Source organism: Haliotis cracherodii, unplaced genomic scaffold (genome assembly GCF_022045235.1).
Source record: "Haliotis cracherodii isolate W230 unplaced genomic scaffold, xgHalCrac1.p SCAF_13, whole genome shotgun sequence".
Taxonomy (NCBI): domain Eukaryota; kingdom Metazoa; phylum Mollusca; class Gastropoda; order Lepetellida; family Haliotidae; genus Haliotis; species Haliotis cracherodii.
This window is the reverse complement of record NW_027266268.1, coordinates 25,934,401-25,956,895: the sequence shown is the minus strand read 5'-3', so window position 1 is coordinate 25,956,895 and position 22,495 is coordinate 25,934,401. Positions and strand designations below refer to the sequence as shown.

General features: G+C 41.7%; 1 protein-coding gene across 1 annotated transcript in view; it reads left to right on the top strand.

The window, feature by feature from the left end:
- The window catches only part of LOC139458549 (cdc42-interacting protein 4 homolog), a 29,262-nt gene extending 7,128 nt beyond the window's left edge, over positions 1 to 22,134 (top strand). Inside the window, exons 3-13 of the mRNA XM_071239978.1 lie at positions 4,178 to 4,325; positions 4,992 to 5,054; positions 5,843 to 5,947; positions 6,167 to 6,295; positions 8,878 to 9,024; positions 9,550 to 9,765; positions 18,340 to 18,452; positions 19,605 to 19,737; positions 20,522 to 20,670; positions 21,388 to 21,473; positions 21,971 to 22,134. Of these exons, the coding sequence (XP_071096079.1) occupies positions 4,178 to 4,325; positions 4,992 to 5,054; positions 5,843 to 5,947; positions 6,167 to 6,295; positions 8,878 to 9,024; positions 9,550 to 9,765; positions 18,340 to 18,452; positions 19,605 to 19,737; positions 20,522 to 20,670; positions 21,388 to 21,473; positions 21,971 to 22,134 (1,453 nt within the window). The remainder of the gene's footprint in view (positions 1 to 4,177; positions 4,326 to 4,991; positions 5,055 to 5,842; positions 5,948 to 6,166; positions 6,296 to 8,877; positions 9,025 to 9,549; positions 9,766 to 18,339; positions 18,453 to 19,604; positions 19,738 to 20,521; positions 20,671 to 21,387; positions 21,474 to 21,970) is intronic.
- The last annotated feature ends 361 nt before the right edge of the window (positions 22,135 to 22,495 follow it).

Sequence of the window (22,495 nt, the reverse complement as noted above, 5' to 3'; positions counted from 1 at the left end):
AACCCCTGTCGACCTACTTGTCTATCGGTCCCTAGCAACATGCAGTCAACAGTCATAAGGCCATTTCACTTTATTTTCTTGTTCACTGAACTGTTGTGATATACATCCTGGTGTGTTAGCAGCACTAGGTGTCAGATGTCAGTATTGCATGGCCCACTGCTGATCTCTGTAGGATAACCACAATCTCTCCATCACACAGGTGATCACAGAGCAAGCTTATTCTGTTCATTACCATATAGAATGCAGTCACAGGAATGGCAGCTCAGATAAGGAGGCACCCATGCAAAAGTCATGTAAAGGGGTCGTGGCACTTAGATGACCAGTGGTCAGCTGTAATTGTGACCATAATGGTGAGAAGGGGGTGTGGCACTTGGATCACCAGTGGTCAGCTGTAATTGTGACCATAATGGTGAAAAGGGGGTGTGGCACTTGGATCACCAGTGGTCTCTTGTAATTGTGACCGTAATGGTGAGAAGGGGGCGTGGCACTTAAATCACCAGTGGTCAGGTGTAATTGTGACCATAATGGTGAAAAGGGGGTGTGGCACTTGGATCCCCAGTGGTCAGCTGTAATTGTGACCATAATAGTGAAAAGGGGGCGTGGCACACGACAAGCAAGTGGTCAGCTGTAATTGTGACCATAATGGTGAAAAGGGGGCGTGGCACACGACAAGCAAGTGGTCAGCCAAGAAAGGTGGTTGTGTTAGTGGTATGTGAAGGTTATAAATCAAATATGATTCATAATCTGTGTCATGTTAAAAACAGATAGATATCTATCCACAGTATTGTTGACATTGTAGTCACAATTGTGTTTGAAAATAAACATCATGGGTTGTAGTGAAAATGCAGCTAATATACAGAATAACCGTATTTATTGTACAATTGCTGAGGTAGATTTCCAAACAGATAAGGTATGCAGGTAAACTGCATCCTGCTGGTAATCAGAATAAACATTTTACACCTATTGTATAGTTCGGCTTTCCCATGTGAGTACAATGGTATAAAAAAGGGGGCGTTTCCCCGAGGTCACATGGTCATCTGGCCCATGTAAAGTACAATGATATAAAGAAAGAGGCGACTCCCTGAGGTCCTGATTATCTGGCTGAGAATTTGACCTCATGGAGTGACCACAATCAGCTTACCTGTGACAGCCATGTGTGCTGCGGATTAGCACGTACCTTGCCTCATTATGTTACAATGTTGGTGTGTACTTTAAAAGTTGAAAATGGAGGACAATAAGAACAGTTGATGATGAATATTCTTATTAACCCCTGTTGACCTACTTATCTATTGGTCCCTTTCAACATGCAGTCAACATAAGGCCACACCACTGTATTTCCTTGTTTACAGACAAGCCTTCCCACAGTTTGTATCCTGCCTCTTACCATACTAGGGGTGGTGAGGGAGCCTAGTGGTTAGAGTGTTCATTTGTCATCCTGAAAGGTGGGGTGAAATGGGGTTTAACATCGAGTCCAAGATGATTGCACTTATATCGCTGTGTGCGAGCGTGCACTCACACTTGTACTAGTCAGGACTAATGCAGATTTTATAGTGCTAGCCCACTGAGATACCATGCTGTAGTTTTAACATGAATACTCCACTCAGACGCAGTATACTGACTCCAAGCCAACTAGTCCTTGTTTTAGCCCCTTAATACCAAGCACCAGGCAGGGTAACAACAAGTACCATCTTTTAACTTCTTTTGGTATGACGCGGCTGGGATTGAACCCCAGTCTTGCTGCTCTCCGGGCGTAGTTTCTACCACAAGACCTCAGAGGTGGTCCATCTTGAAAGGCCAAGGCTGGGTTCCCCACATGCATGTACAGTATGTGAAGCCTATTGTTGGTGTACCCTACTGTGATATGGCTGGAATATTGCTAAAAGTAGTGTAGAACCCACCTCACTCATTCTCACCAAGAAGCTCTGAAAAGCCTTCAACTGGCCTGATATGCTTAAACAACCTGGAAGACAAGCCACGTAACACCCATATCATGTCTAGCTGCAGTCAACCAGAAACTGCTGACACAGGTTTTTGTGTTGAAGATACCTCCTCCTCCTCCTTGCCAGGGCAGATAGTCACCCGAAGCTCTGTGCCTTCTACATTATTACCAACTCCAGGCTATGATAAGAAACAGCTGGTGAACCTGGCCTGGCATCCAGTACAGTCTCCACACCGGCGTAATCATAAAAAGCAATTTAATCCTGTTTATCTTGTGTAGTAGGCTGGTGATTAGGCAATGCTGGCTTCTTTCGTCCTCTTTGTTGATTGTTTTCATATGAAATAAAACACACGGGCTTTAGGTTTTGGTTTTGATAGATTGTGATGGTGTAATCAGACTAAGTGTGTGCGACACAAAGAAAATACATGATTGACAGAACATTACCATGATTACAGGAACATGCAATGCTTTGTAACAGTGGTGCAGTGGAGGTTTGAGCTTTGGCCTTCAGTACCCTGTGTTGTATGAACTGACTAATTTGGCATGCTTGCCATAAAAGGCGACTATGCTTGTCGTAAGAGGTGACTAACGGTATCAGACTCACTGACTTGGTTCATGCATGTCATCGTATTCCAATGGCTTGGATTTATGCTGATGATGTCAATCACTGGATTGTCTGGTCCAGACTCTTATTTACAGACCGCCGTCATGTAGCTGGAATATTGCTGAGTGAGGTGTTAAACAACAAACAAAAAGGACTATTTTGGAGATTGGGTGATCACAATGGCTGCTACATATGAATATGGGCTGGAGACTTCACTGGGCTGAAGAGGTGTAATCCAGTAAAACATACATTGTGAGTGATCTCAGAGAAACAGGTTTAAGAACTAATTCCATGCCCTCCTTGTCATGAGAGCTGACCTGGCTGAGTGTCAGTATGCCCAGTGGCATGGATTGGTGCTCATGCTATCAACCTCTGGTTTGTCTAACCTTCAGTTTATTACAGACTGGTAGAGGTGTAGTATTGCTATCTGTACCATGCAATAACTTTCACTTACTGACTCAGTCACTGCTCCTGCTTAGCAATAAATGTGTTAAGTATGTGAGGACAATTAAACACTGGCTGATTGTTCATACCAAAGTTTGTAATAATACAGACATGGTCAAGCACTTGTCTATTACCCTATGACTTGACCCTATGCAGCGGTAGAAACTAACAGTTTTCGTCCACTAGTCCTAATAATGATTACATCTAGCAAAACCCTTAAAAAGGGCAAGTTTGTACTAGTCCTTATGATACCTTAACTATTGGGCAGTTAGTCAAGGCCAATTTCTCACACTGCTATGACAGTGACTAAGTAACATTCCATCTTGCATCTAATCATCAATAGGATCTTTATTCTTCCTGGAATGGCTTTGACCCAAAGGAATGACACAGACAGTCCTTCTATACTGACATCTCACCTGTGAAGGTGTAACCAGTATCTATAGCTGCCCCAGTGTGTTTATCTCGTTCCTAGCTGGCTTCATCTATGGCAACTCTGCATGATCCTACCCACCTACCTGTGTAAAGTTGTGTTTCCTGGCAACTGTCCGGAGGTGTGGGTGGGGCTGTGTATTACCCCCTCCCTCCCTCCCTCCCTCCCAGGTGGATGACATCCCCTCTATATACCTGACAGTCAGGTAGGGACTCCAGCTCTTTCTATCCTGTAGTCTTTTATCTCAACAGCTCTTGTCGGGTCTGAAGAAAATCCGTTTAGCCATGTGATGCTGGTTTGGGGAAAACAGGTCTTATTTTACGTGGAAGGAATACTTCAGCCATGGCATGCTGGTTTTGGGGAAAACAGGTCTTATTTTACATGGAAGGAATACTCCAGCCATGGCATGCTGGTTTTGGGGAAAACAGGTCTTATTTTTCATGGAAGGAAGACTTCAGCAAAGGCATGCTGGTTTTGGGGAAAACAGGTCTTATTTTACATGGAAGGAAGACTTCAGCAAAGGCATGCTGGTTTGGGGGAAAACAGGTCTTACTTTACAGGAAGGGAATACTCCAGCCATGTGATGCTGGTTTGGGGGAAAACAGGTCTTATTTTACATGGAAGGAATACTGCAGCCATGTGATGCTGGTTTCGGGGAAAACTTTACAGTGAAGACCAAAATGGTCCTACTTTAACAACAAACATTACATAAGTAAACAGCTGGTGGCTATTGTAACTAATCCGTGGGTTTGTGTTTCAGGTTTACGTGGTCGCGGGCGTTTGTGGACATGGTGAAGGAGCTGCATGACATCGCGGGCCAGCATGAGATGGTGGCTGAGAACCTGCAGGGCACCGTCTTTAAAGACCTGCAGGCTCTCATCGGGGAGCTCAGACAGGAGAGGAAAAGGGTGATTGCTTGTTTCAGACTCAGTTTTAGTAGGGGCATGGGGTAGCCAAGTGGTTAGCATTGGCTCGTCATGTCGCAAGCACAGGTTTGATTCCCTAGATGGGTGTGATGTGGGTTTCTGGTTACCACCACCATGATATCGCTGGAATATTGCTAAGTGTGGCGTAAAACCAGTCTTAATCATAACACAGTCTTAATCATAACACACCAAATTTTGTATTTTAAAATGAAGCTGGATGCAATGCAAATTAAGAACACTTAGAATGTCTGGTTGATCATTGGTTAATTTACCCCCCAAATCCTTTTTAAGTTGTTTTATTGACAGATGCACACATTAAAAGATGTTTAAAAATGGACTATTGTTTTCATGCTTTTACAAAACTCATAGAAACCCTATTGTTTATAATTGATACATATAAAGAGGTGTCATATAGACATTAGTTATAGATTTCCAAATGGTGGAGAAATCCATCCCTTACAGGCCTACTTCCCAACCTACAGGGATCAACCAAACTATAGGATATGTACACACTTAATATAGAAATGGCCACACATTTACGAACAGGACACAATCCCCATAAAGCGTGTGTGATAATGATTAAAATCTGCCACATTTTCATGTCTTAGCTCCTGTGGGGTGTTGATGGATGTGTGTTTATCATTTCAGCATTTACATGAAGGAACAAGGATTCAAGATTCACTTAAACAGTCATACCAACAGTTAGATAAGGTGAGATGCATGGCCGTGACTTCTCTGTGGGGAGTTACCAACAGGTTGGGACACCTGAGCAAGGGGAGACAATTGGGAGTACTGTTAGATACCAACTTGTAGAATAAGTACAAGGCTATGCAAGCTCTATTTTCTTAGGTGTTTGTCTCAATTACATATGCCATGTGGTTGCCTGCTTCCGTGTTCTTGAACAAAGAGAGGTAACTCTCAAAACTGTGTGTCAGCTATCACAGTTCAGCGGTAGACACTACACTACTTGAAGTGATGTTTGTGCAGAGGTGACCCGTGAAGATCCGGGGTAGAATAGGTCTTCAGCAACCCATGCATGCCGTAAGAGGCGACTATGATTATCGGAAGGGGCGACGTAAGGGATCGGGTGGTCAAGCTCTCTGACTTGGTTGATGCATGTCATTGTATCCCAATTGCATGGATCGATATTCATGATTTCAATCACTGGATTGTCTGGTCATTTAGCTGGAATATTGCTGTGTGTGGCGTTAAACAACAAACAAACAAACAAAAATTGTGCAGAGGAATTTGTTTTAAACAACTGATCAGAGTCATTACATTGCGTGCAAATATGACATCCGGCATTTCTTGAAAGTAATTAATGCTTTCAAATTGTAGTAAAAATAAATATGACATGGTCATTTTTGTATTGATTGTATATTCTCAAGTGAAGAAATGTAGATTGATGCAATATCTCTGAGTTAAAGGTATGTTGTGTACTGTTTCTGAGGTATAAGAATAACTTTACATGGTGTTGACATTATGTTTACACCTTTCAGTCAAAACGACAGTACGAAAGGGCTTTCAAAGACAGTGAAAAGGCTCTAGACAATTACAGGAAGGCTGATGCAGACATCAATCTGTCCCGAGCTGAAGTGGAAAAGGTAATTATCACACTGTGTGTCAGTCTTGTGTGAGAAGAGCTGGAGCTAGTGTAGTGGGGGAACCATTTTCCTGTCACAGGGAGGCTCCAGGTTTGTTCCTCAAGTGATACAATGAGTAAAGCACTTTTAGTCCTGGAACGTAGGTAAAAGTGTTATGTTTATACTGTTATCAGCTGAAAGTTGTGAAAATTTCCCATGTTTTATTTCTTAACTTTGCAGCATCGAATTGTGATGAATACGAAGGCTTCTCAATGTGAGGATTGCAAAAACGAGTACGCTGCCCAGCTCCAGCAGACCAATGCTCATCAGAGAGAGTATTATTCCACCGGCATGCCACAAGTATTTCAGGTAGTACATCCGGCTTCATCATTCACAACATACCGTGAACTACAGTCATAACCAACTCAAAGGGACCACTTATTTAAGATTGTTATAACCGTAGTTCGTTATAAGCATATATGCAGCATACACAGCTTATGGACAGGACAAAAAAACTAACTGTTCGTTATATCCGTCAGTTGGTTATAAACGTCTTGGTTATAAATGTAGTTTACTGTATGCAATTTGTTTGAGCAAGGACCTTTTGTAGCTCACCTGGCAGCCTGTTCACAGTCCTGTTACTAAGATTGTCATAAATGTCTCATAGTGAAAAAGATCTTATCTAAGCCCATTCTTGAAGCTGTCTTAGTGCTACGTTTCTTGAAGCTGTCTTAGTGCTACGTTTCTTGAAGCTGTCTTAGTGCTACGTTTCTTGAAGCTGTCTTAGTGCTACGTTTCTTGAAGCTGTCTTAGTGCTAAGTTTCTTGAAGCTGTCTTAGTGCTAAGTTTTTTTAAGCTGTCTTAGTGCTATGTTTCTTGAAGCTGTCTTAGTGCTACGTTTCTTGAATCTGTCTTAGTGCTAAGTTATCTTAAGTTTATTACCAAAATTATAACAGTCATGCGCAATTAAGTAAACAATGACTTGCGCATGCGTGTGATGTCCCATTAATCTTTTCTTGAAACTACACCCGCTATTGTTTATGTCAACACGACCGACCAATCAGATTAACTCTTGAAAAGGTAAGAATTTATGGCCTACCCTTGCCCAAAGCAAGCTAACCCTAAGGACCGAAAAGATATGTTGGATCGTAAAAATGTGTTAGTTTCCCTAAAACCGAAAAGGGGTGTTGGATCGTAAAGATGTGTAAGTTTCCCTAAGACCGAAAAGGGGTGTTGAAGGATCGTGAAGCGAGAGTCACTGGAGTAGTATTGCGAGACAGCGGTCACACTATAGCGCAGTAATTGAGCGAGATGGTAGAGATCAGCCTGCACCCGGTAAACTACATCGTCCCTTTGACCATGAGTACAGCGTATGAAATATAGTGAATTGAGTGATCTCCTTATCAACTATGTACAGCTGGATGACTCTCTGTTTGAAAAGTCTATGAAAGAATATTCCTTTACGAATGATGTTGAAAATGTTTAAGGGCCAGCACATTTAAAAATGGTAACTCGGGTACCCGGGTCGTGGGGGTAACGAGTAGGACCCGGGTACCCACAGGACAACCCAGACTTGTGGTTAGTCACGTGATGTATTGTTTAAAGACAAAAATTATCTAAAACTCTATGGTTACGCTACAAGTCACTAATGTTCGCATTTCTTTCTGACTATGCACCCATTCTTTCGGACTATTGTTGAATAAAGATATAACTTAAGTCAACTTTATTGTATACATGACCAGATTGTTTGATACCTGTATCTAAATACGTTTTGCCAATTGGACATTTTGTACCTGTCTCTTGAGATCCACAGTGGGTACCCGTGTAGTAGAGGGGTGGGTACCCGGGTAGTAGAGGGGTGGGTACCCGGGAAATGGAGGGGTGGGTACCCGGGTAATAGAGGGGTGGGTACCCGGGTAATAGAGGGGTGGGTACTTTGTAGTAGAGGGGTGGGTACCCGGGTAGTAGAGGGGTGGGTACCCGGGTAATAGAGGGGTGGGTACCCGGGTAGTAAATTTGGACTTGTTCCAGTCCTATTCGACCCAAACATTTTTGATGAAGCAGGGAGACATACACTTGCAATATCAATTACAAAACACAACCAGTCCAACAGAAGCTTTTACTGCTATCACACCGAGTTCCCAGAGATTAAGTAGTGATAGATGAAGCCTTCATTTATCAAGGGAGGGCACTTGTGGCCCACTCGTCTCAGGCACCGCAATTCACTGTGCAGAGTTGCGTCCCTTGGGCTAGCCAGAAACCTATGATTGTGGGTTCGAATCCCGGTTCGCCCCGATTATGTTTCTAGGTTTGGCAGCACCATACCCATGCTTGTGGGTTTCACCAAAGTGGTAGACGCCTGATACCTGCATCACTTCGGGCTTTCCTCCCACATTAAGCTGACACGCCATGATATAACTGGAATACTGTTAAAAGCGGTGTTAACCCAACTCACTCACTCACTCATTTATCAAGGAAAGTATCAGCTTGTAAAACATGTTTGCGACTATATGTCATACACCATTTGAAAGGTCTAATCCTACTGTTTATGAATATGAAAGTTATGTCATGTTTATCACATTACTTTAAAAATACTTAATTAATAATTACTTATATAAACTATCAGCCCAAGAACAAATCTGTCGGACGTCAGCAACCCATGCTTGCCGTAAAAGGCGACTATGCTTGTCGTAAGAGGCGACTAACAGAATCGGGTGGTCAGGCTCACTGCATGTCATGATATCTCAATTGCGGGGATCGATGCTCATGATATCAATCACTGGATTGTCTGGTCCAGACTTGATTATTTACAGACCGCCGTCATATAGCTGGAATATTGCTGAGTGCGGCGTTAAACAACAAACAGATCAAATAAAAAATCTTAATCAACTTTTATGTCATATTACCCTTTCATCTTTTTACAAGTACAAGCTTATTTGTGTGTGTTTCAGGGTTTACAAGATATGGACGAGAAGCGAATCAACCGCCTCCAGTCAGCTATAGGTCAGAGTGCAGAGGCTGACAGGAATGTCATCCCCATCATCAACACCTGCATCGACGGCATGCAGAAGGCTGCAGCAGCCATAAATGCAAAAGAAGTGAGACTTCAATACAACCATGCACAATTGTTTAATGTCTGAATGTAGTGTTGAATATTGCTAGTAGAGAAGAATACATTTATGCTTACCAGGAAGTAGATGACAGAGTTAGAGTCTTTGTTCGTTTGTTTCTTTGTTTGTTGTTTAACCCCACACTCAGCAATACTCCAGCTGTATGGCGGCGGTCTGTAAATAATTGAGTCCAGACCAGACAATCCAGTGATTGATGTCATGAGCATCGATCTACACAATTCATCAAGCAAGTCAGCGAGACTGACCACCTGATCCCATTAGTTGCCTCTTACGACAAGCATAGTCGCCTATTCTGGCAGGCATGTGTTCCTGGAGACCTATTCTGTCCAAGCTCTTCATGGGTACAGACTGCTCTTCTCCCCCCCCCCCCCCCACACACACACACACACACACACATACACACTCACACACACTTGTACGTCGCTATTTAAGTGCTATACTTTTGGACGTGGCGTTTACTCCATTTCATCGGACCTCATCTTATGTTTTCAGGATTCAAAGATGGTTATCGAGAGGCACAAGTCAGGGTTTCAGGTCCCCAGTGACATTCCATTCGAAGATCTGAGCAACATGCAGGCCACCGAAAACTCGAACCACTCCACACCCAAATCAGCGCCTTCAGACATGAAAAATACCTATAAGACATCCACTGTTTCTGGCAAGAGTCGGAAACGAGGGGGAATATTTGGTTTATTTCAGTCATCAAAGGTAGGTCATGTTCAGATTGTTGGTCTCTCTACTAACATATTGGTCATTTTGAATTAGCATATTAACAGGAGTGTGCACTGTTCTTTTAGGAAGCACATGTACTACCAACCGAACATAAGGGAACGATGCACTTTGCTTTGTCTGTCATACAGACCTGAAAACAAATTGATCCCATACAGCCCATGCTGGTCTGTAATATTTGGCAAGTCTAGATTACTGCAGTTTCTCAAAATGAAGTCCCTGGGCTCCTTTTTGTTGTATTTTATTAAGATGATAATTTATCTGTAAAATATTTTCATTTCAGAGACTAGATGTTAGTCCACATTTTGTTGTAATCCTTTAGGTAAACTAGACTCAGAGATTCTTTTAAATGTAATGACTGTGACATCTCATCTCACACATCCACTGATTTTGCTGGTGTTTTCCAAGCTTTATTTCATGTTGGCTCATCTAGACTTAAAGAAACTTTTGAAGTGAATAGGGCATCCTACATATCTGTTTCAAATCCTGTGTTTGAACCTTTGACCAAAAGACCCACATAATACAATATCCTACCGTTGCCAGCCCCCTTTTATTTCACAGATGTAATTGATCAGTAAGTATTCAGTCTCAAGCTGTGTGTGTGAACTCACAAAATGTTAGCAGGTGGTACACTATGAGGAACGCCAAAATATTTCGCCCACTTTATTGTTCCCTTACTCTGTGTTGGTAGTACTGCTAGATTGTAAGATGTGTTTTTGACTATTGTAGGGCGAGGTGTTATTGTCAGTAGATGTGATTTACAGGGAGGGAATTCGTTCTGTTTACAATGAATCAACGTTTGTCTTACTTTAAAAAAAAGACAAGATGTTTATCCATACTATAGCAAATCTTCTTTATTCCTAATATTCTTAACTATGTGTAGGCAGCCATATGCCACTAACCCAAGCTAGAGTGTTTGTTGCATTGGCAGATAGGCTAGATTATAATACAGCTTTCACTGTAGAGACTGTGTGGTATGCACTCGGATGTATTTCACAACCTCTTGCATATGGTCATCTGACCTACTGTATCATGTGTAAAGTGAATATTTATCATGCACTTCATTGTACGGTCTACTCTAGGTGTTACTTTTGCAGATTCTTTTTTTAATTTTTTTAAAAGGTTTTTATTTAAAAATTTGGGGCGTAATGGAGTCATTCCTACAGATATGTTGTGCTCAGTTGTTTTTACCATTATTCCCAATTTGTAATTATAAATATGTGGAATTTCCAAGTTTGTTTTCTAAAGATGATTTGTCTTCTTAAACATTGACTGAACATTTTTATTAACTGTTGCTGCAGAAATCTCAGGTCTGTTTGATGGCAGTTAGACTAGATGTTGGATGTTAGTGAAGCTCCTGTGTTAGATCAGTTGTCAGACATGTTTCATCTTGCCTCATCGTCGGCTTCATCCTTCAAGGGCACATAACGTTCATCACATCAATTCACATGTATTCACATGTATTCTCATGTCTCACGTAGCAGACCTTTCACCGTAGTTCATTTTCATGAATTGCATACATCTTTCCTGACAACTGATTTAACTCAAGAGACGTATTAATGTTATGACGCTTCCAATTTTTCGTCAGGATATATTCTTTTCGATTTGAGTGCTTGGTGTCTGACTGTTGACTCAATTTGTTTGTAGGTTTCTCTTCAGTGTATTTGTGTGAGTGTTAACAACCAACAGAATTTCTCGGGAGAATTTTGTACCAAAGTTTTATTTTCTAGCCAGCCGTTATTATTTGTTTTTCCTCATGTTAAAGATCATTGGATTATTGGTATGTAAAGAATGCAGTCCTGTTTTCCATCCTGCATTATAGTTTCCCCTGAGTTTCCTGTCTAGTACCCAGTCCTATGTTTTCAGCATGGCATGAGTAGGTGTGTGAGTAGTTGTGCTGCAAGCAGTTTGACAGCGTCGGCCAGATGGGGAGGACACCTTGTGTTCCATGTAGTTTTGTAGCATCCGAATAATGTCACATTACTTTAATTTTATGAATGCGTTTTTAAAAGCTATATGGAAAGATAGCTGAGGTAAGTGTATCTCTGTGCTGCCTTGATATTGACATGTCGCCATGCACAGCTACGGGCTGTCCTATCGTGTTTACCTAATAGATTCCCGATTTGGAACATCGGCACTAACAACCCTGCCGTATGTACATGAATCATAACCCCATGAAGACCACAAGACAATTTGCTTCCTAATAGATTTGCCTTCAAATATGTGTACATCTATTTTCCATCATGCAGCTTTCCATGTACTTACCGGGTATGGATCCTCGAGAAGGTACAGATTTATGGCTGTCATCGTTGAGAGCTATTGCAGATAAAAAATCTTTACCAGTCCGATTTCCAACTCCATAAGTAAATATATTGTTGCTCCATCTACAATATAAGTACTTGTATGTGAAGACGAGTGTCTCATGAAGTAAATCATGTTGCCTTTGTCGTTAGATCATGACGCTGGCACTTTGCTGAAGCCTATAAAGTACGATGCACATTTGGATCGGGAATCTATTAGGAAAACACTGGCACAGTCAGCAGCTCCGTGTAGCAACAAGTCCAAATCTAAATTGTTTTAAGGGGGCAGCACTGAGATAGGGTTACTACAGCGATATGGTAAACCACAATAATAAGTCAACAATTAAAGTTCTGAAATGGAGCCCTTTTATGAAGTCAATAAGTCCATGGAACACTAGAGGTAGCTGCTGATCATGGCATAATGCTGGGTATCTTTGTCAAGGTGCATGGTCAGATTGCTTCCAGGTATTGTTTTGTTAATTTTGTTCTTTTGTGCGTCACTGTTTACATTGCTTTTTTCCAGGACAAAGATTTATTACAATAGAATTTTACATTTCTCATTTGTTTGGAAGTATGACGAACTGAGGTGATGGTTGGCACAGTTTTATTAGAAACCTCACCTTCTTCAGCACGTTTTCCAGGCCTACTTGGAATCAAGTTGGATGATTTCATCAACACCCAGAAAGTATCTTGATGCGTTAATTATTATTTGACTTGGTGAAAAAATTCAAAATTAATCCATCTTCTTTAACGATAATGTATCCCAACTTGGTACAATGTGCTTACATGTTTCTATGAATTGCAACTTCGGTCTGATATGAAGATATTGGTTGGTTTTAGTTTGGGTAGCTTCATACAGAGAGAGTTGAATCCATATAAGCATAGAGCGCTAGAGATGCTCATCCAAGCTAGATACTTTGGAACTGAAGGCTATGTGTGTATTTATTTTGTTTCTAGCTGTTATCGCAGTTACCCACAATCTCTACCACGGTAAATATGTCGCCCACCTCGTATGTCTGTGTCACTGTCCGTCGTCCGTCAGTCTCTCTCACTGGATCTACTGCACTATGTCATAGACAGACCATGCATTACAGCCACAGACAATCACTCTACACAGTACTCCTATGTTTGCTCTCAGAAACTAGGTGTTCCTATGTTGGAATGCAGGAAATATGTTCCCTTTAAATTCTGAATTTCTTGTCTTTAAAAAGTTATAATTTAGATTTCAAGTTGAAAAATAGCTATCCAAAGTTTCATAAGTATCATCCAAATTCACAAAAACATCACTTCTGGTAAACTTAAGATGTCACCATGACAACCTGTCATGTTTAAGTGTGATAACTGTTCGTTCTGATAGGACAGTGTCCACTTTCTTAGCAACCCACATCTTTTTTTAAACCAATTTCTAAAACGTAATCCCTGTGCCCTGTAACAAACAACTTTTACACCATTTCGAAATTATTATTTTTTTATATCCCAGTAACATTTTGCATATATTTAATACTAACATAGCTTAAAGTATGGAATATATTGCAATCACATCACAGATGTATGCAACTTGTCACAGATGTATGCAATGTGTCACATATGTATGCTATGTGTCACACATGTACCCAGTGTATATGAAGGTTAGATCCAGGTATGCCGTGTCTATGATATCTTGTAGCATCCAGACCCAGGTGTCAGAACAGGCTGAGTAGATGATCATATCAGAACATGGCATTTCAGAAAACATCCCCTCCTCCCCTGAATCCCAAATCCCCTCTCATTTTTCAGTCGGTCTCATTTGTTCACCCCTGAATCCGAAAGACTACTTAACACAATTCTTAATATTCACTCTACGAAGGCAGAATCCAGATCGCAGACGAAAAACTTTCAAACTCATTCCTAGCTCATGAAAGGGTATGATTTGAAATTGAATGACTGAGAAAAATATTTTAAAAATAGAATACATACCGGTAAAGGGAATTATTATGTACGTTATATTTTGTTAAATGTTGAATATACGTACCAAATAGATTTTATTTGCGTCCCAAATTCCCTTTAAATAGACCCTTGACTCCCATGTACAAAAGGACGTCTCTTTCTTGACTCCATTATATTGCTACCATTATAGGTATTCATTATGGAGCTGTCAATCCTGGCCTGGGCAGATATGGTTTGATATGATGATCTACTGAGCCTGCATCTTACTCAGTTCCTAGAGTTAGCAGATGCAACACACTGTGACAGTTGATTTGGTCATGTCTAGGATTAGTGTAGTCAGTTGTATACACAGTGTTAAACTAGTTAATGAAATGTCATAACTACAGCCTGTTAGTTGTCACTGTGTGGCAAATCTGCTCCACAATGTTTTCTGTTGCCTGTTTTACAAAGCAAATGTAGGAAATTGCACAATGGGCTTTTTCCTGTTTAACGATCACAAGAATTCATTTTTTTTGAGAGCTCTGTGAAGTAAGAATTGTGTTTGCATCCTTTTACTCAGGAAGGAACAAATTGTATTTCCTCTGAATGTGTATAGCATGATGACATTTGCTTTGAAAAATGGCAGCAGAATGACAAGTAATATGATTCCAACTGGGTTAGCCATAGACTTCTGGATCTGTGGTATATACTGTGAATCTACCACCCTGTCTGGTGTATATATACAAGGGGAAATAATTCATCACACTCTGGCTTCTGAGCAAACAGTCAAGACTGTTGAATCTGTCATCCAGAAATATTTGAAACATGTTCTCAAACAGAAGATTGCACCTCCAACAAATTTCTTTTATCAGTGAAGATAGATGACAGTTTCTTTTCACATAGTTGTCAAGATCCGATGTTTATCAAACATGTAGTGCTATCAAATACGCAAACAACAATGTTTGGCATGGGGCATCTTTGCAGAAGAGTCCCAAGGAAATACATTTATGTTGCAACTGTTTAAAGTGCATGGAATACAATCAAAATTAATCCGGACAGGTGAGTTATGTAGACTTGTGATGCTGTATCTTGTTTGAAAACAGGATTTTCAGAGAGGAACAAATCTTATATAGGTTGAAAAAACAGCTTCAGCATCTGATTTTCACTTGTGGGCTATTGTTTAAGAACATATTTCTCCCTTGTACAACACCAGATGGGGATATAAAACGTGGGATGGTCTGGGAAATTTTCTTAATCATTGTCAAAGAGCACTTTAACAAACAGCACAGCATAATGATTGGGAAAGTTTCACAGAGGGCATGCCCAGGTTACAAGTTTACAACTTGTAGTCCTAGATGTACTTCCTTCAGTATGTAACCATGGTAACTGTCTTAGAGAACATGTAGCGACTCTGTGATGTCATCAAGAAAGATGCATGTCTATCTATTGTATATAACAGGAAATTGTTCCATCAAAGCAGTGTTGGTACAGAAATATGGATATCTATCTATGGAGAGAAATATTCGAGAAAGTTAACTCAAATTTGCTACATAGTGTGACCGTGTCTAAATCTTCATCTCTTTAGATGATACGTCCATTGTCACAAGCAACCAGCCTGAGCACCATGTTTTATATAATTATCTCCCCTAACTTTTGAAAAAGATAGATGCAACTATACTTTTTTTAGAAACAAGGAAGAAAAGCAAACAAACCGTCCCATTTAGTTCCATCTCCAACACTGTTTTGTGAGTTATTAACCAAATGATTTCTGTTGTACTTAACTACCATGATGACCTTGACCTTTGGATGTTGGTGGCCGGGAACTCTAATTACCATCAGTGTTGTTCTAACATGACACTGTTACTAATACAACATGGCTGTGCCCTGGAGGTGCCCAAATGTACGACACCATGTAAAGTTATTTCTTGTGGCTGCGATTTGATTCAGAATTCAAACCTGTCAAGATCCGGGTTAAAATTGGTCTTCAGCAACCCATGCTCACCTCAAGAGGCCACTATCAGGTTCAGATGGTCAGGCTTGTTGACTTGGTTGATGTATCCCATTTGTGTAGATGGATGCTCATGATGTCATCACTGGATTTTCTGGTCCAGACTCTATGAGGTGGAATATTGCTGAGTGTGGGGTTTGACAGCAAGCAAACAAATGACATGTCCACGGAGTGATGTTGAAGTGGATCTCCATTGATACCCATTGATACCGTCTGACATGTCGGTGGGGATTCCAAGTATCTGATGTTTGTCTTAAGCACTTCTAAACCTGGGATCTTTCTGATACTATGGCTCTAGCTGGCGTGGATATTTGCTCATACTGTCAACCACTGGTTTTCCTGTGTGAAATTCAGTTACTGGATGTTGCCATATAGCTGAAATACTTCAGCAAAAAACAACATTCACTCTCTCACTCACTCTGAAATGTGCAAATGCTTCATTAAACTCTAAAGTTTGATGTGAGGTGAAATGGGGTTTAGCGTCGTGTTCAAGATTGTTTTACTTATATCAACGTACATGCATGAGTGTGTATGGCTGCTTGTACTACTAGTCCAGATTAAAACTGGTTTTATAGTGCCCGCCCACTGAGATACCATGCCACAGTATAACATGGATACTCCACTCAGACACAGTGTACAGACTGAGCTGACTAGTCCTTGTTTTATCCCCTTGATGCAGATAACCAGGCAAGGCAACAACAAGTACCATTTTTGGTATGACATGGCCAAGGACGCAACCATTGACTTTCCATTCTCCAGGCGGACGCTCTGTCCACTAGGCCACGGGGCAGTCATAAAGTCAGAATACAAACCACAGTTGACAAATATTCTTGTGTAAATGTTAATTTGACTTAACATGCAACTATACATTAATGTCAACTGTCCACGAGGATGGATTAATGTCTTGATAACATGGTGCTCTGTAATATGGAAGACTACAGTTTACTTGACAAATAACGAAATCAATTTGTATTACATGAAGTTCAGGCTATGAATTCTAAGCGAGAACAGTATGTGACAACTATTTGGTACGACTTTGTTTACAAGGTGCAATTAGAGTTAGTGAGTATTGTTATTGTGCCAGAAGCTGTAAATCAAGCCATGTGGTCATCGGAGTGTTGCTGCACAATATCAACACTTGACTTCACAAGTAGGCGGGTCAGGTTGACTTCCTCAACCCCGTCCTCACACTGGTGTAAGAGGCTACTTAACATTCCCTGCGTTCTCACCAGTGTTTTCTGCATGTTGTCCATAACAGAACATTACATTGTCCTTAGGCTCGCAGTGGGTTTTTTTTGCCTGGAATTATTTTTTGTTGATTTAATGTGTTACATTTGCAGGATATGCTTTACTTTTCCTAAGCAAGTGTCCAGGTTTGATATTTGATGGACTGAGGCACCATTCAATCAATGCCTGGGATATTTATTTACATTTTTGCTGTGCTCAGTAAATGCTCTTTACGATCTACTGATTAATTTAACTGACCGGTGGAGATCCGGGGTAGAATAGGTCTTCAGCAACCCATTCTTGCCCTAAACGGCAACTATGCTTGTCATAAGAGGTGACTAACGGGATCGGGTGGTCAGTCTCACTGACTTGGTTGATGGATGTCATCGTATCCCAACTGCATGGATTGATGCTTGTGATGTCAATCACTGGATTGTCTGGTCCAGACTTGATTATTTACAGATCGCCGTCATATAGCTGGAATATTGCTGAGTGCGGTCTTAAACAACAAACAGAACAAAAAGATTAATTTAAGTATTTCATCTGATAACATTTTGTAATGAAACAGTAGACAGCTTAATCGCTGTCTCGTGCTTACAAATGAGTAAGTGGAATACCAAAACGGTTTTAGGTGGTTATAAACAGCAGTGGTAGAAATTGCATGCTGTGGTATGCTTTGGTATTGCATGCGTGCATGTTGAGGGTTATCAGTGGTAGATGCTAGTATGAGGTCCCTTGACCTCGTTGTGGCATTGTCATTAATACAGTTGTCCTTTAGGAATGATGATGGTGATGATGATGTGCGGTCATTTCAGTGACATACAGCCATATCATTGTATATGAATTGTGACCTGCCATGAAATTAACATTGAGTAATTTTGTGTAACATGGCATGATCCCACAGATAAAGAACGCAAATTTAGCAGCTTATTTCGCTTTGCTTAATGATCATGTAGAGTATTGTTATGTGAATGACATGCTTTGTGGTAAATACAAAATGTTTTGTTAGAAACGATTTGTTAAAGATACTTGTGACATATCTGCTTGATGGTGGGCGTTTACATGGATATTGACCAGTTTAGAGTGAGATATGACTGGTTTGATTGTCTTCAGGTGGATGACCCAAAGGAAGACTTTAGTGACCTGCCTCCCAATCAGCGTCGGAAGAAGCTGCAGCAGAAGATTGATGCAATCAAGAAGGAAATGGCCAAAGAACAGGCAGAGAGGTACTCAAGGGTTGTGGGAGGGTGATAGTCCTTGGGGGTAGGACAGGCAGAGAGGAACTGTAGAGTTATGGGAGGGTGGTAGTCCTTGGGGGTAAGACAGGCAGAGAGGTAATGTAGGGTTGAGGGAGGGTGGTAGTCCTTGGGGGTAAGACAGGCAGAGAGGAAATGTGGGGTTGTGGGAGGGTGGTAGTCCTTGGGGGTAAGACAGGCAGAGAGGAACTGTAGGGCTGTGGGAGGGTGGTAGTCCTTGGGGGTAGGACAGGCAGAGAGGTAATGTAGGGTTGAGGGAGGGTGGTAGTCCTTGGGGGTAGGACAGGCAGAGAGGAAATGTGGGGTTGTGGGAGGGTGGTAGTCCTTGGGGGTAAGACAGGCAGAGAGGTAATGTAGGGTTGTGGGAGGGTGGTAGTCCTTGGGGGTAGGACAGGCAGAGAGGTAATGTAGGGTTGAGGGAGGGTGGTAGTCCTTGGGGGTAAGACAGGCAGAGAGGAAATGTGGGGTTGTGGGAGGGTGGTAGTCCTTGGGGGTAAGACAGGCAGAGAGGAACTGTAGGGCTGTGGGAGGGTGGTAGTCCTTGGGGGTAGGACAGGCAGAGAGGTAATGTAGGGTTGAGGGAGGGTGGTAGTCCTTGGGGGTAGGACAGGCAGAGAGGAAATGTGGGGTTGTGGGAGGGTGGTAGTCCTTGGGGGTAAGACAGGCAGAGAGGTAATGTAGGGTTGTGGGAGGGTGGTAGTCCTTGGGGGTAGGACAGGCAGAGGTAATGTAGAGTTAAACTGTTACACGGATAGCTTTGTTTCAACTTGAGATTATATAGGACTTGCTGTTACAGGGATAGCTTTGTTTCAACTTGAGATTATATAGGACTTGCTGTTACAGTGATAGCTCTAATTCAGCTTGAGATTATGTGGGACTTGCCTTTACAGGGATAGCTATAGTTCAACTTGAGATTACATAGGGCTTGCCTTTACAGGGATACCTTGAGATTACAGTGAAACACTGTTGTGTCAAACTTACTGTTGTCTCGAAGTAAAAGCATTGCCCCTGCATGTTCCTTCTTTATTTATCATTTTCGGTTGTGTGGAACCTCAGTATTGACATAGGTCTCTCAACTCCAACACAGCGGTGTTTGACTGTATACATGGCTTGCTGTTACAGGGAAGGCATGTTGAAGATGAAAGATGTTTATGCAAACAACCCGGCTCTAGGAGATCCAAGTACCTTAGATAAGAAAATAGAAGAAAATGCTCAAAAGATAGATGATCTACGGCAAGATCTGCAAAAGTTTGAGGTGAGTGAAAACACGTTGATGCCATTTAAACAATATGATTCCAAGTACAGACACAGGGGGCAGGTGGACACACAGACACGTCAGTTAGATCACTCTCGTCAATCAGTAGGTCCTGAAACATATAACATTATACTGGAGAGTTCTTAAGGATTGTCGTATGAATACTTCCGACAATATGTTTGGAAAATACTGGTGTATATTGGGTTTTTCAAAATCATGCATATTTCATCTTGTTGGCAAAATGTACATCAGTGACAACTTCAGTTGAAATTATGAAATTAGCATCTGATTCCTGTGATCGAAGAAGCCCAATTATTCACGACCAGCCTCCTGTATAGGATCTGTCTATTACGTTTGTGTTGTGGCCAGAGTAACATCCAACAAAATGGTGGACTACTACAAAGTTGTCAAAAAACTGCAGGGGAAGTGAGATGTATGTGACCTTTTTTATTATTTTGTTACAAATTACAAATGAAAGAAGGCATGCAATATATTGTGGTATGTATCGCAATACATGAATCATTATTGCAATTTATGGCTATAGAAAAGGCCAATATCCATCACTACTGACTACGTAAATCTACCTACTGTGTTCGTAGAGATGAATTGCTTGCTGAAATTAGTTGTTTGGATAAACAAGTGTCCGGCAATAATGAGTTTCATGTTCAACATTGTCCCTGAATTATTTCCAGGCTATCGAGGTTCCACGAAAGTCAGCATTCAACTTACTAGGTAGTGTGGACATACTGAGTGATGAAAAGAGTGTTTGTGTTATGTGTTCCAGAATTATCTAGGTGAGGCAGATGGTAAACATCGGCGCCACAGTACGTCTAACGAGTCGCTGTCCCCAAGTGTGTCAGATGGCAGTACCCCAGCCAGTCAACAGCAGGTCTCCGAGCCAGGAACACCAAACCTGCAGCATAATGTGTATGCGTAAGTATATGCTGTCAGTGTCTGTCACGTCATGGTGCTGTTGGGGCATGGGATGCCCAGTCGTCTAAGGTGCCGCAGTTTGCCGTGGGTTTGAATCCTGGTTCGCCCTGGTAATGTTTCTAGATTTGTAAGCAGCACACCCGAGCTTGAGGGTTTCACCAAAGTGGTAACTTCTGAGACCTGAATCACTTCGGGCTTTCCTCCTGACTTGAAGTGACATCACAAGTGGAATAAGTGACGTCACGACCGGAACCAATACCGGAAGTGACGTCATAGATGACACCTTTATGACCTTTGAGAGACCGGAAATGACATCTAGAAAGGAAATGAAGTCATTTAGACATGGAAGAGGTCGTCCAGAGTGCTATTAGGGATACGACTAATGATGTATAGTTGACAGTGAGGAGGACTTCTGATGAAAATGTGATTTTTTAGTTTTAGTGTGGTCGCAGCCTGAATACAATATTATGGCAGTGATGTAATAGAGGTAGTATTCCAAGAATTATTAACGATAACAATTGTTTTGATGTTGATACAAATGTTACTCTGAATATTTGCAATGTTCATTTCACATCCATAGAAAACAAACATCTAGCTGAACCTTACATATGATATGTACCTCTGATATTTATGTTTCTGTGTGGAAACTTCACTGTATCGTAATATGAAACTGCCTCCCTCTCACTGCTAACGTCTCATACTGACCTTCTGTTTCAGGCCTATTGATGGAGATGAGGAGGGGGAGGATGAGTTTGAAACGTTTCCTATCATCGGAACCTGTCGGGCATTATATCCTTTTGATGGTGAGTTCTACAACTGTAGAAAAGCCCATGCCAACTTTCATCACAACATCCGTACCAAAGTAGCTTGATGCTGATTTATCTTTATGTACACGTGTTGACCATCTGTCATTAGACAGCAGAAAACACAGTCCTCCTAAATAAGACCGCCTCCATGGTCTTGTTGAAACAGCATCTGCCCAGAGACGTCATACCAATAGACGTTAAAAGAAGGTAGTTGTTTTTATCCTGCCTGACACTCAGTAGTTTGGGGACAAGACAAGGACTGGTCGGCTCGGAGTCAGTATACTGTGTCTGGGTGGAGTGTCCATGTTGAACTGCGGCATGGTTTCTCAGTGGGCTAGCACTATAAGACCGGCAATAGTTCGGACTAATACAGGAAGACACGCACACGCATGCACGTCGCTATATAAGTGCAATAGTCTTTAACATGACATTAACCCCATTTCACTTTACATTACCTCTCCCAAATAAACTCACCCTGTTGCTGTGGTTTTCAGGAAGCAGCGAAGGGTCGATCTCCATGCTGGAGAATGAAGAGTTCAACATCATAGAGGCTGACCAGGGCGACGGGTGGACGCGGGTCAAGCGGGACGATACCTCCGAGGGCTTCGTGCCGACATCCTACATAGAGGTCCACCTGTACGATCAGGATCAAGTCTAGCACACCATATAGCATTACTCTAGTTCACAGACCTGAAAGATGTCACTGTCGGTTGTTAAAACGAGATCTCCAGGATGCAAGCTGCTGATTGAGTGTCGTGTTTCATAACCAGGAGAACATTGAGGTGTCTGGAGCGGGCAAATCCCACTAGTGTTTGGAACAGACCGTCTCCATAGTTCCTTCATCAAGCCATGCTAGAAAATGCACCGTCCTGTTTTAACAGACTGAGAGCCGACTTGGAATGTGTGAAAGTACTATCATCAGGTGACAAGGTAACCTGGGTCATCTTTCAGGTGGTCAGTCCACAGCTCCATGCTTGCAATCAGTCAGATGCCTGCGCAGGCCCATCAGGTGATGGAGA